This window comes from Sinohyriopsis cumingii, chromosome 4 (genome assembly GCF_028554795.1).
Source record: "Sinohyriopsis cumingii isolate HCF-2022 chromosome 4, ASM2855479v2, whole genome shotgun sequence".
NCBI lineage: Eukaryota > Metazoa > Mollusca > Bivalvia > Unionida > Unionidae > Sinohyriopsis > Sinohyriopsis cumingii.
In genome coordinates, this window is record NC_142964.1 from 77,112,336 (window position 1) to 77,126,848 (window position 14,513).

The 14,513-nt window shown below is 33.1% G+C and overlaps 1 protein-coding gene across 7 annotated transcripts in view; it reads left to right on the plus strand.

Annotated features, from left to right (window-relative positions):
• The window catches only part of LOC149801492 (WD repeat-containing protein 93-like), a 74,234-nt gene extending 66,893 nt beyond the window's left edge, over window positions 1–7,341 (plus strand). For all 7 annotated transcript variants that reach the window (XM_089955659.1, XM_089955662.1, XM_089955658.1 and 4 more), the window contains one exon: window positions 6,583–7,341. In XM_089955659.1, coding sequence (XP_089811785.1) covers window positions 6,583–6,636 — 54 coding nt within the window. In that variant the 3' untranslated portion in view covers window positions 6,637–7,341. The remainder of the gene's footprint in view (window positions 1–6,582) is intronic.
• The last annotated feature ends 7,172 nt before the right edge of the window (window positions 7,342–14,513 follow it).

Here is a 14,513-nt window from a genome sequence, read left to right on the forward strand (position 1 = left end):
AATCAGAATTGGATTTAAACATGTTTATTGCCTAATTTTTTTAAATAACACACTGTACAAAGTGAAAAATTAAGGATTTGAATGGAAGCTAATGGTTGATACAGTTCATCTTTAAATATACAGTCATAAATATAGTGGCAGAGTAAATTATATCATAGTACAATAGCTGGAAAGTTTGATACTTCAGATAACAAAGTTTACAATCAGTTCATTAAGTGAAATATTTGCATTATGGCATGAGGGAAGTGTAAAATGGGAATGAGGGAGAAAAGACTAGAGAAAAAGAAGAAAATTTATAGAAAGACATGCATTGGAAATACTACTTTTGCTTGGAATTAATCAGTTCAGGTACAATGATGACCTGTATTGTACAAGCATAACAGTGAGTTTTTTAAATTAAAAAAGAAATCAGCTATGGACATGGATGCAGATATCTTGTTCAAGAAAAGCTATTGAGTGAATTGCTTTGGTTTTTTGGTACATTTAATTATTTTAAAAGAAAGTAACTTCAGTTCAGTTACATAGGGGCCTTAAGGTTTGGAACATCAGAAGACATTTTCCAAAAGACCACATCACCTAAGCATTGTGGCATAAGGGTGAATCAGTTACATTTAATCATTTATTTATACATTTATTTTTAATACATTTATTTTATCTATAATTTATTTATGCATTTATTATAGGAATAAATTCTGGTTAAGTGAACTGCAGTTTGTCCAAAGTAAAGAGTGAAAAATCTGGTTTCTTTGTGCCCCAGTAATAGTGTCAGGGAACATTATTATTATTGTTGTTCAGTATTTTAAAGTTGTTGCAGAAGTTGTTTTGTCAAGTTACAGCATGTACACTGTATAGAGCACTCAGATAACATGGTGGATAATTGAACTGAAATATATATATGTAGTAGCATATATTGTTTGGAAGTTGTTACATAAGTTTTAATGCACAATTTCATCAATGGCTGGAGAAACCATAAAAGATATGAAGCACTCAGTTATTTATTATTTTGTAAAAGAGTTTGTGTTTTCTTCTACAGGATTCAATGGATTTCCCATCCTGTTTCTCACAATAGTGTCTCAGTTGCATCAGTTACAATTCTGGCTTCATGCAAAACCTGAATTTCAGAAGCAGGCAGCTTCGTTCTGAGTTCATAACAGTTTATTTGAGGTCTTTTTAGTTGAACCAAGTGGAAATGTTTTATGTTAGCAATATCATGTATGAATAAAAGTTGAGAGATGCAGTATGCAAACAAAAACAATCAGCCAACCAACCAAATAAACAATCAGCCAACCAACCAAATAAACAATCAGCCAACCAACCAAATAAACAAAACTAAGTTGAATACCATGAATCAAATTTTTTAGTGGCTCCAAAATTTAGAAATTTCCAGATATCAAACACTGTTGAAGCACTTAGCTTTCATAGATCTGACACTACTTGTTTATCTAATTTCTCTAGGACAGTTTTTATTTGTGGCTATTTATTTTGCTGATTTGATTCTCTCACAGACTGCACTAACATAAATAATGTGGGGATAAAGTAGGATACAAGTGTGTTGATGTATTTGTTTTTCCTAAAACAAAATAAAATATTCCTTGATTATGCACACATTATTTTTTTAAATCATCAAAATTGCATTTCTGCCTGAAATCTCAAAAAAGACTAAAATTCCAAGTTCCAAAAGTTTTTGGAAAACAAACCAGTATAGTCATCTTGTGTACATCATATGTATCAATCATGTTTAATTCATAATCTCACACTGGTGAATGTTTTTCTAATTAAGTGGATCTCTTGCTGAGTGGAAAGGCTATTAAAGCTCCCACCATACCCTGCCACCATAAGGAAGGTTTTGATCAGAAAGAAAAATTTGGGGTTAAAAATATTATAATAGGTCATTCTCTAGCCTTCATAGCCATAGAAGATGTGTCTCGTGCAATCTCATGTACAGGTTCCTGACTGTCAACATGCACAATGCTTATTCATTTGTTTTAGATTTGGATTAAGTCCATGACACATTAGGTAGAGCAGGTTGAGGTTATAACTGGCCTGATTTTCACGGACAAACTTAATTTTGACTTAAATTTAAGTTTAGAATCCAGGAGTTTCATCAGCCAAAATTTTAAGTCAGACTTAAATTTAGCCAGTGAGATTTATTATGCTGCATTTCTCTTTAGATTTGCTTTAGTGAAATGTACATATGGAGTTGAAAGGTATTACGTTTCCAAATTCTCTGATAATATATTAGGTATGGGACATTACATGACTGCTCATTGTGTGAAATGTTTAGGAAATAAATTAATGAATTTTGTGCTTTGGCAGAATTGATTAGTAAATTGTTCAGCTTATATAATGAGAACATGCATTTTACATGAAATGGGCACAAATGTATGATTCTTTATTTCACCTATTTCTCATGACATACATCATTTTCATGAAACATTATATTACTGGCATAATTAACTATAAGAATCATAATCCACCCCAGAAAGAATACAAAAATAATGTCATGACATGATTAAGGTGAAGGCATAATGTCCAAAATATCTTAATGTGTTTAGAGTCATTTCACTATACAAACTTCTGGTGTCATAAAATTAGAACTTTTCATCATGTACTGTACATACAGTCTTATTTTTGTGCTCAATCCAAACAAAATTATGAAATTCATTGAATAATTTCAAGTGGTTGCTTGTCAAAGCTCACAAAATATAAAAAATATCGACTCATTCCATCAATGTAATTTGAAATAATAATAATAATAATAATAATAATAATAATAATAATAATAATAATAATAATAATAATTTTATTTTCTGAGAATGATACTTTTGGTTTTCAATGAACTAACCAATTTTACATGTAGTCCTCATCAATGGGCTATTAAAACTATAAATCCAACATATGCGTACAAATATACTTGATTCAGTGCCTGACACTAATATGTAATCATACAGTACACACACATACACATACATTCATAGATACATCTGACACTAATATGTAATCATACAGTACACACACATACACATACATTCATAGATACATCTGACACTAATATGTAATCATACAGTACACACACATACACATACATTCATAGATACATCTGACACTAATATGTAATCATACAGTACACACACATACACATACATTCATAGATACATCTGACACTAATATGTAATCATACAGTACACACACATACATTCATGGATACATCTGATACGCATGCATAATTAGAAGATAGGAAGGTGGTGAGGATATCCAAGTTAGGTATACATGTATCACTTTGAGATGTGGCTTTATCAGACTGAAGATATTTGTGAAGTGCACTCTTAAAAAGAGTAGAGTGTTAGTGTTTGTTTAATATTATTGGGACAGAATACAAGAGTAAACTTCTTCGTTTAAGGGCCTAAGTTGTCTTTTATTTTTTTTATATCTGAAGCTCAAATAGACAACTTCATTAATTTCTTTGGCACTGTGCATATTGATGTGAAATATTTTCACCAGTGTGTGATGTCACAATCTTGAACAAATGTTTGACAAGATATGGTAGTTTAATTTATAACTTACACAATCAGTTGTCTGTGCGTTTGTTATGGTTCATTTTAACTTTTAACTACATAGACGTTGGTTGTATACCTTTAATCAAAGTAATTGTAGACTTAATTGTCTTGATATTTGAAGTGCTTTTAATATCAGAAAGTAACATCTGCCCAGGCAGGTTCTATTTTCGTGTGAAAAAATTATGAATTATTTATTTGCCTTTTCTTAACCCGATTTATATAGATTCCTGATAATAATTATCACTGTGATTATTTTTGCATAGTGGACATCCGAATCAGTTATAACGTTATTTCTGCTATTGACTGAAGAAAATGCCAAATACTTTGGTCCCTGATGATCACTCTGCTATGGACTGACATTGACATGTATTACACTTCGAAATACTTTGGTCCCTGATGATCACTCTGATATTTACTGACATTGACATGTATTACACTTCGAAGTTAGGTTCATTTCTTTCAGTCTCTTACCGTATCATAGTAATTTTGATAGGGGTTGCCATTAGGGTGCAAGACGTTTCAATGACAAGTCGAAAGCAATCAGATTTTCCCTTCTAATTTTGTCCGCAGAGCAACGATTACTAGATACGATGATTTATCCCTATATTTTCAGTATTACTCATATCTACATTTCAGAGGTACAATGTCCGCAAATAAGATCGTTCTCAAGAAATCTATATAATTTTAAAGTAATTTTCACCCCTTTTGTGTTGATCCCAGGTTTTCCGTTTAATACGCTTTTTCTAGAGATGGCCTGCAACAAGGGTACGTTAAGCTTGTTTGACCCTTTTAAAAAGAGATGCCAAGAGTAGTTCGTGGAACTCCATGTATTTTGGCTATGTTTTTTTGTGTTCTACCTCTAAAATTTCTCCAAAGTGAATACATGAAATCTTTAGCCAGTGTGGTTGCAAACAGTCAGAAACTATACAGATTATATGCTTCTACCTTGAAATAATTGTAGAGATTCTCAAAGAAAAAATATTGCGTTGACAAATCTGAACATTTAGTCAGGAACTACAGCTGCAAAATTAAAAGTGTGTAGCGAAGAAAAATATCAGTATATACGTCAGAATTATTTGATATATAAACATACATTATAAGCAAATATTTTCATGTTTCGGGATAAGTATAAAACTGTCTTAAATATCTGTGTAATCTATGTTAATTAGTTCTCGTCTTGACCCTTTCTATATTAAATCAAAATCCATTATAGTTTTTCAAATGTGTTTCAGAACAAACTGTCAAATCACTATATCGATTTATAAAGAAATAAACTTGTCGAATGAGCCAATGAAGTCTTTCAAGGAAATAATTAATCATTTCCTGTCATATATAAATTATTTAGTTTTCCGAATGACATATTTTGTCGTTGTTTTGGTAGACAGCAATTAAACATTTTGATTTATTATTGAACAGCATTGAGTTATGAGCGCAATTCATGTTCAGTGCACATTCACATGCAAAATAATGAAACAAATCTTCAAAAGTTTAGTGTTTGCAGGGAAATTTTTTAATGTCTGATTAATATTTTCTCGAAACTGAAACATTAGCATTGGTACGTTATGTCGATTGTACAATATGACGAATATTATCTTGAAAACTTGTACATCATTATTGACACATCGATTGTAGACTGTTTCAATGAATATTATCTTGAAAACTTGAACATTATTATTAATAAATCGATTGTACACTATGTCCCAATGAATATTATCTTGAAAACTTGAACATTATTATTAATAAATCGATTGTACACTATGTCCCAATGAATATTGTCTTGAAAACTTAAACATCATTATTGATCGTCAATTGTGCACTATGTTCCAATGAATACGTTCTTGAAAACTTGAACATTATCATGGGTACGTTGATTGAACAGTGTGTTCTAAATAATAATACTAAATGTTGATTGTACAGTGTGAATAATAATAATAAATGTTCCTGAAACTGCTCACATGCTTACATAATGGTGTCTTTGAGAGAGGGAGAGAGAGAGAGTAACCGGATATGGAGAGAACATCCATGAATGTGCGACCACTGTCGCTTGTGTCTGAATCGGGCAGTGACCCAAAGACCTCCAGGAGGTGCAAAGAAAGTGTTTTAGTACTAGGCTATCCGGGCACTTAGGATTCTTTTTACTGTCAACTTACTGGATAGTTTTGTGATATATCTGACAAACGAATAGTGACAATAGAAACCTTAAGAAATTTATCAACATCACCATCAGGACATTTGTAATTTGCTCTTGTAATTTTTTATCGGTTGGCCAAACTTTTGGTCAGGGGAGATTGTTTTAGATTGTTTTAGAAATCTAAGGCATAAACTTTGTGGAATGTTTTACACATTGTCAAAATATTGTTCTTCCTTGCACCCATGGCAACGGACATGCATAGTTGTGTGTTTAGTTGTGTGTTTTTAGAGGTCCACCTAATTAATAGTTATTATGTCCTACTGTAAAATGTTTGCATATATGCATTTACTAAATTTGTTCTTCAAAAGCTACTACGTTATGAATTATATAATATTTAAACCTTTTCATCTCCTTATCTCTGTCTACGTATCTGTTTCTGTCTCTCTAATGAATATAAACACATTTTCACCAGCACACGAAATGGGCATTTGTACATAGAAACTATGACCTTTCTATCAAGATCGCTGACTGGCACGGGGAAAGTTGTGATCGACTCAAGATGATTATTTGCTCTTTTTAAAACTTAAATAGAAATTACAAAAATTTAAGAGATTGGTCAAAGGGAATTTACTTTTTTTCAAGTTGGTTCAATTGGGGTTCAGCTACGCAGTGGTTCTTAACCTTTTGGTGCATCGACCAAGATTAGGTTTGTGGTGTTAGCCTCACAACCCATCGAATGCTAAAAACCACTTAGGACATTTCCAATTATTAGGGTTGATCTCGGCGACCCACCCAGAACAGCATGGTGACCCAGGTCGCGACCCATGGGTTAAGAACCACTTGATTAGGGGAAGAGGTACTCACAGCTGATTTTTAATCTACTTTTATTTTCAGACTCCCGGATCAGTAGGGTGGAATCCTGTCTTGGATGACCTTTTAACAGCGTAACATATATGAATTGTCTGTGAAGATAAAGAACTATGAATTGGAAGGCGTGGGGTGGGCAAAAGATTAACGCTTGGATATATGTGTAATTTTCGTTCCTGAGAAAGCAAGACTTATTTAGTTGCAACCTTAGGAGTGTCAACAGCTTCATTCGTTAAGGGCCGGCCTCGACATCTCTTCCAAGCAGGTAAAGAGACAAGTGTGTCTCTCTGTACGGGGAGAGACTAGAATGGTTTGATTGGCGTTGGCGTCACATGTGGATGTTTTTTGCATTAATCATCATTGACAAAGTTTTTCAAGTGCTGATCTAGGATTTGATTTTGTAATCAAATGATCACGATTCAGATGAACATTTTGTGACCTAAAATGATATTGAGAGAAGACTATTATTCCTGATTTATTATAATACCAGAGAAAACAGTATCTAAAGATTATTGTTTGACATATTTTCTTGAAACCTATTGTACATGTAAATACGCTGTATCATATTGATATTTAATATATCAACTTAGTTGTTTCTATATTAAAATGAAAATGCTGGAAAGAATTTATTATTAATGCACATGCCTTCTTCAGGTTGAAATAATTACAACTGTATAGTCTGAAAATTTTGTTTTTATTTCAGTCATTTGCAAATGTTATTTTCTTGTAATTTATGTTTTTAAAATAGAGGTTAATACTTTCAATAAAATGAGTCCCGGATTTATTTATTTTTCTAGCTTTTGTCGTGTATTTTATTCGTATTCCTTTCACATATAGTGCCTTACACGAATTAGAATTGTCTCGTGTGATACACTTCTTCCCGATTTTAGATAAGTTTCGTAAAAGCTGAAAAAAGTTGTTTAAAGAAACGCACCAGTAATTATCATACCCATATACTACTACTGCAACTACCAGTACTACTACTACTACTGCTACTACTACTACAAATAATAATTAACTGCCATAGAGTTTACCATTTTTGGTGTATAATTTCTTTTTATATTTTTAGACATGCGTTATTTCGCTTGACATCGATGAACAAAGTGGTACAATTTTCACATTTGGTTAATGGGAGTGATTTCTCCCATCAGATATGGAGGGATACTATTGAGTTTTCACTTTAGGTTGACGAGCCAAAAGTTCAAAACATCCACACATCATTAAAACTATGTTTTCGGATTCCTTTTCCACACTGTAAGCCTTGCAGAACCTTAATCTGAGAATCATTATTATCCAAAATCTTACAGAAACATGATTTGCTCATATAGACTAGAAAAAAGTATTATGTACAGTTAGCTGTCTGATAACCCTGGTATTAAAGGTCCTGAAACAAAGGATAAAACAGCCAAAATAACACTGCAGCCTTTCGTTTTCAGAATGAAAGATCCCATATGCTGATTTCACATATTACGTAAATCGGCATATTCAGTATAAATGTCAAAATATGTAAAATGAAAACTGCACAAAACAGCTTCGGAACATCAAAACCCATAATAGGAGAGTGGAATCATTCACACAGAAGAAATCGTATAGACGAGGTTGCATTATGACGTTGAGTGTAAGACACGTATACCCGACTCGTGCATAGTTAAAGGATGAACCTAGACCAGAGTGCATACCTCGCCAGTGCTCACTAACAGTGGCACACATTTTTGTTGAGTATATGGACTTGTGCCCTGAGAGACTGAAGTTCTCTGATGTCAACTCAACTAATAAACTTTATCATCATGCACCTCCAAATAAAATATTGGACTGTGTCAGGGAATCCGATATATATATATATATATATATATATATATATATATATATATATATATATATATATATATATATATATATATAGCAAATGTGGACAATGAATTTTAATTTTAATATATATTCTTTACCTATTGTGTGCTATTTTACTAAACCCTTTACAAAATCTTGAAAAGCTTTACTTTTTATGTTTTATCTTTTTTGTTTATTTTCAAATAAATATAATTCTATATACAGTTCTTTATCTTTAAATATTAGAACGTTGACCTTTAATAGGCACTATATAGCCATCACTGTACTGACGTGCTGTTAAATCACGTACGTACAAAAGCACGCATAAATGAATTTTCTGGGTCACTGGCCCTTTGGCTAAGCGAGCTAATGGCGTAACCCTACCTCCAGCGTCCGTCGTCATCCATGCGTAAAAATAAATTCTTTAATAATGACTTCGTAAGAAGAACAGTGCAATATAATTTCCTATTATCACGACCTTTCAATTTTATTGTAAAAGCGCGTTTTCTTATCAAATATAGCTGCTTTTCCTAAAATTAAACAGGTCTTTAAGCAATGGTTTCTAAACGAAAAGCTCAATAGAATTGAGCAAAACTATATTAGAAAGTATCCTGCATCAAGGTCTCTTACAACTGTTTAAATAATGCTTATTGTCGTTGGAGTACATACATACATACATACATATATATATATATATATATATATATATATATATATATATATATATATATATATATATATATATATATATATATATATACACACACACACACATACATACTCCAACGACAATAAGCATTATTTATTTTTTTACTCCAACGACAATAAGCATTATTTAAACAGTTGTAAGAGACCTTGATGCAGTATATATATATATATATATATATATATATATATATATATATATATATATATATATATATATATATATATATATATATATATCCACTCAAAATGCCCTTAGAACATTTATAGAAAGTACGGTTAGTGCAACAATATATCATGACCTATAATAACGTAAAGACTAGACCAACGACACCACAAAGCGTGCTAAAGAAAATGTCTTGTATTAGTTTTTTAGAAGATTTCTGGAGAACATTCAACTTTGTGTTATGCATATTTAATTTAATTGTTTGTTTGTTAGTTTTAGTTTTGTTTTATTCCATTACATGCTATTGTCATGCAACATTATTTGCTGGACGTGACCTTGTCCAAAATTGAGTTCATTTCTGCTTGACCTGATTGACTTTTTTTATTTCATTTATGTAAACAACTAATAATAGCTTCATTATTCTCTATGTGTATGAGCCTTTTATCAGGATTATTATTCAGGTAAGCAAAGAAGGAGTAAATATGTTGATCATGGTCAGAGTTTTGGAGATTCCTAAGTGAATTTTTTAGGCTATTGTTTTGTAAATAAACAAGTTCATTAGATCATTCTAGGAGGTTATTTTCCATTAGGAAATGGCTGTTTTAGAAAATGCTAATTGTGACCTGAGGTCAAGCAGAGAACTATAATATCTTGTGACTGTGAGGATATCACCAGTTGTGCTTTAACATCTATCACTTTAACTTGTATTACGTTGTGACCAGTTTGCGCTGAATTTTTTTTTCTTCTTCTTATTAAATTCAAATGATTATTTTCTGTGGAAATACAAAAGTCTCAAACAAAAATTCTTGGATAAAGACATTCATTGGAATATATACTGAATTCAAACCTGGTATAATATTTCTGTGATTCAACTAGAGAACGTTGACACATCAGCACTTCGCAGGTCATAACAGACATGTCCTCGCCTTCAATTGGATCTCTTCGGGACTTGAACTGAGGCATATTCAGGACTTTTTATCACTATGACTAGCGTCTTTAATTCTTGGATTGTGTTTGGATTTCATTTGCAATACCATAAGTTCTTTTTTCTCATTTTCACTTTGTATTATAGGGAAACAAATTATTTACATTTTACAAAATTTGTCGTTTTCACTCTTTTCTGTTACTTAATTTAAGAGCATAGACTCGTAACATTTGATAAATTTTATTGACTTTTATTTTGAACCATCATTTTCTCTCATTTCTCTGACAAAATGAAACTAGCATGATGTATTAGACTGCATTTAGGTTAGATTTAAAATACATGGATGAATAATTTCCGCCTCGTCAGTTTGACCAAATCATTGTTAGATGATCATCTTGAAAACTTAAATATGAGAGAAATACAGAAAAATGCATTTTGGATAGTTCAAATTTTCTGTATCTTAGGTTATTCAGATTGAAAAAATATCAGCAAATGTCATTAAGTGCGCCCCATAGAAAATCAAGTACTCTCTGTGATGAAAATGCTGTTTTCCATTGCCTGAATTCCAGGTGGGGCATACTCGAGGCAGGGCATTTACCTGTTGTTTATGTTGACAAGTACGATTGTTTTGATCTCACCATTCTAAGTCACGCGCATCCTGAATACATCGAGCTTTTTAAAGCAGTGGTTTTGTCTCAACCTTAGGAATCAGAACCACCTGGCATTATGAGCTATTAATTACTTGTCTTGGATACGCTATATCGAAATCGCAAAACATTGCTTACAGTAAAATTAGGGCAAGAACTTGCTTCAACTCGGACGAAACCATCATAAAAAATTACGTCCCATTCTAGGCACGTTTTCGACACCATGAGCAAATCTTTGTGAAAACGTTGCAGCTCATCAAAGACACTATGTAACAGTTATTTATCTAAGATGAGTTCCTTGTTTGAACGGCTCTGATGTTTCCAGTTTCTTGGACCAATTATTTCAGTCATATGAGTCTTACAGCTAATGCAGAAAGATCCGAAGAAATACAAATGACAATGGCGTAGGATGGTGAGATTGATTTAATTTGCCGTTGAACTAGTGAACTACTTAATACATTTGGGTGTGACTTTTAATCGTATTCCACACTTTCCTATTGAAGTTGGAGATAATATCCTTGCAATAGTTTCTTATGATTAATTGCACAAAAGAACGTCTATTCAACATGCTTCATTGATGTTCGTTCTTTCACCCCGCCGTCAAGTGACCCTACTGTGACAATACGTTAGCCCGTCTGTCTTCTGATTTCCACACCATTTTACCTCTAGATCGCGTATATTAACTAATCGTTGAAGATGGCTTGCAGTTTGTGGCTAAAATAGAAACTGATTTTGAGCTTGAAAGGACTTGAAGGAAAAATGGTTTCCGTATAATGACCTTATTTTTAGACCACGCGCCTCGGCCAAATTGTGTGGATTGCTTGGATTTGTATGAAAAAATTAACCGATGTTGACTTTGGGTTCAATAGGTCAAATGTCAAGGGCACATTTTCCCAAAAAAGGAAAATTATTTCTATGTAATAACTTTGTTCTAGTCTAAGATTCTTAAAGGTAGTACGTATCCGGGTTATAGTAAAGTATGTACTCAGTCGATAGAGTACACTTTATTTACTACAAGTGTAAAATTTAGCATATTTGACCCACTAATTTATAGAGAAACGAACTATTAATTATTTGCTATTTTTGTCGGATACAGTACGGTTGCCAGTTTCTCCCAGAGGGCGCATTATTTGTGATGTGGTACGATACTTCCGGTTATTGCCGTAGTATGTTACTGTCTTAAGGTCGCTTGAACTCTACTGGATGATGATGATCATGATGATTGTGTGTGTGTGTGTGTGTGTGTGTATGTGTGTGTGTGTGTGTGTGTGTGTGTGTAAGAGAGAGAGAGAGAGAGAGAGAGAGAGAGAGAGAGAGAGAGCGTGTTTACTAGTATTGCAAAAAAGAATGGAATCGTTGCATTTTCGGTCGCAGATTTATACGATATCAAACGCATTGCAATAAATGAACAACTGTTATCTAAAAAATTAAAAAATAAAAGTCCAACATGTGTTGTCCGATTCAACACATTAGATCAATGTTTCCTAATGTTTTTGGCTGCGACCTCAGATGATTGATTCTCAAAGCCTCCTGACCCCGTTTCCAGATTTTGATAAGTTTTCCCGCCAACCCCCCTCCCCAATAAAAGTCATGGCTATCCTCCGCGACTATCGAGAACGTCCTCGTGAACCTGATTTGGGTCACGATCCTTGTGTAAGGTGCCATTGTCTTAGATCGGTGGATTAAGTCAACTGTGTCACTTTCTCCATGACCGTGGAAGCAAACAAACTACTGAACATACACCTGATTGATTGTGTCTGATTGTGTTGATAATCAGACCTGGCTACTTATCTATATAGGTACAACGAACCGGTTTCAAAATAATGGTTTTGCAATTTTTAATTTTAAGGTCAAAGTACAATGATTGGAATAAAGACAATTGGTTTCTGCATGATAACTTGTATTATCCACGATGGTATGGCAAAACAATTCACGATTAGTTATCCTTGTGGACAAGGAATGAACCTATTGCTTATATAATAAATAGGTCAAGGTAATCGTTATTGTGACCCATTTGTCAATCATGTTTAGAGTCAGTCATTCACCGTTACCGTTCATGGTAATCTTGCCTAAGTTAGATTTTATTTGGAAACAAAGTACGCCTTCTGTAGGTACAGATCATGAACTGTCATTTCGGGTACCAAAGTTATTCTTTGCCGATTGCAACTTAGCCCCGTGTTAAAAAAAGACCATTGCCTTCCGATGTCAGAACCCGCAATAATGTTTTCAGAATTGAAAGGTATCTATCTGCAAAAAAGCGTATAGCTGGGTATTGTTGAATCTTTGTGGAGCAGTAACCAATCATTGCGAGCCAAGTGGGAATCATCTCGTATTCAATCCCACACTTAGAGAGCCGCGGTAGCGCAGTTGGTAAAATGTCATACTGGTTTTCCATCGGTCATGAGTTAGATACACGCCTAGGCCAGCATGGGTCAGGTGCCTTTGCATGTTCTTGGGAAATGCACTTGGTTCCCATTTTCTCGGCATGATATATCTATTAAATGTGTGAAATGTACCGTCAACCAACCGACCCACAAACAAAATGCGTCAGAGTCGCAGCAAATGGGATTCGGAGTCCCTGATAGGTTTTTCTTAATAATGTGTACAAAGTATATTTATTTAAACTAACCAGTACAAAAATGGCAAACATGTTCAAGATATAAACGTAATAGCATAGCTGAAGTATGTATGCAAATATCGCAAAGAAATATAATCGATTTCAAACCGTTTGACTTGCCAGTGTTTTGACGACTCTTTGGTCTTAAACTAAGAAACAGAAAGAAGCAAAGCCAACACGTTCAGTAAAATTCAACAAATAATAAATTGCCCTAAAATATAAAGTGAAAATTTAAAAGTAACTTTCAGTATTGCAATAGAAATTCCAAATAATCCTAAAAGTCCAAAAGTATAGAGTGTTCAGAATGAATTCCAGTGGTTTTCCGAATGAATTCTAACCTTGAATATGCTGAAGTACAATAACCTTGAATGTATTGATGCACCAATAGTCTTGATGTATCACAGTGATATAAACCAGACTGTCTGTGACTAAATTCGCAATAATCACAAAATAGCGTTTTAGTCCAAACAGCTAATGAGCACCCCGTAATTCCAATAAATATTTAAATCAATGATTCATCCCAATTAAGTTCAAAACACATTAGTAAATAATTATGCATACTGTAATTAAAGGAAGAGTTAATAACCTTTTTTCAAACTTATATACATCTCCACCTGACGTATGTTGCAATAACATTTTCTGAAAAAATCTCATTTAAAATAAAATTAACTAAAAAACTGTAACAACAATCCTTTCTAGAATCTTCTAAGGCCTTAAGCAAGGTTATTTCTTGAACTCACACCCTAGTAAACACTATATTTATAGTTTACTAACAAGACAAACATGAGAGTAATCAGGTAGACTTCGACCCTCAATTACAGACAAAGGTAAAACACACGTTACAATTAAGTATGCATAACAATCGACCACAACCTCTCAAGGAGTAATTTTTTTCTTAGTCAATCACCTCATAACAAGAGAAAAGGTAGGTATAATTTTGGTTGAATCAACACGTCATTCATACTTCATATTTTTAGAACTGTTATCACGGATGTCGCTCGCATATCGAGCGGAATCATTGGACATCACATCAACACATCTTCAGCCAATAGATGAAAGTGGGTGTAGGTC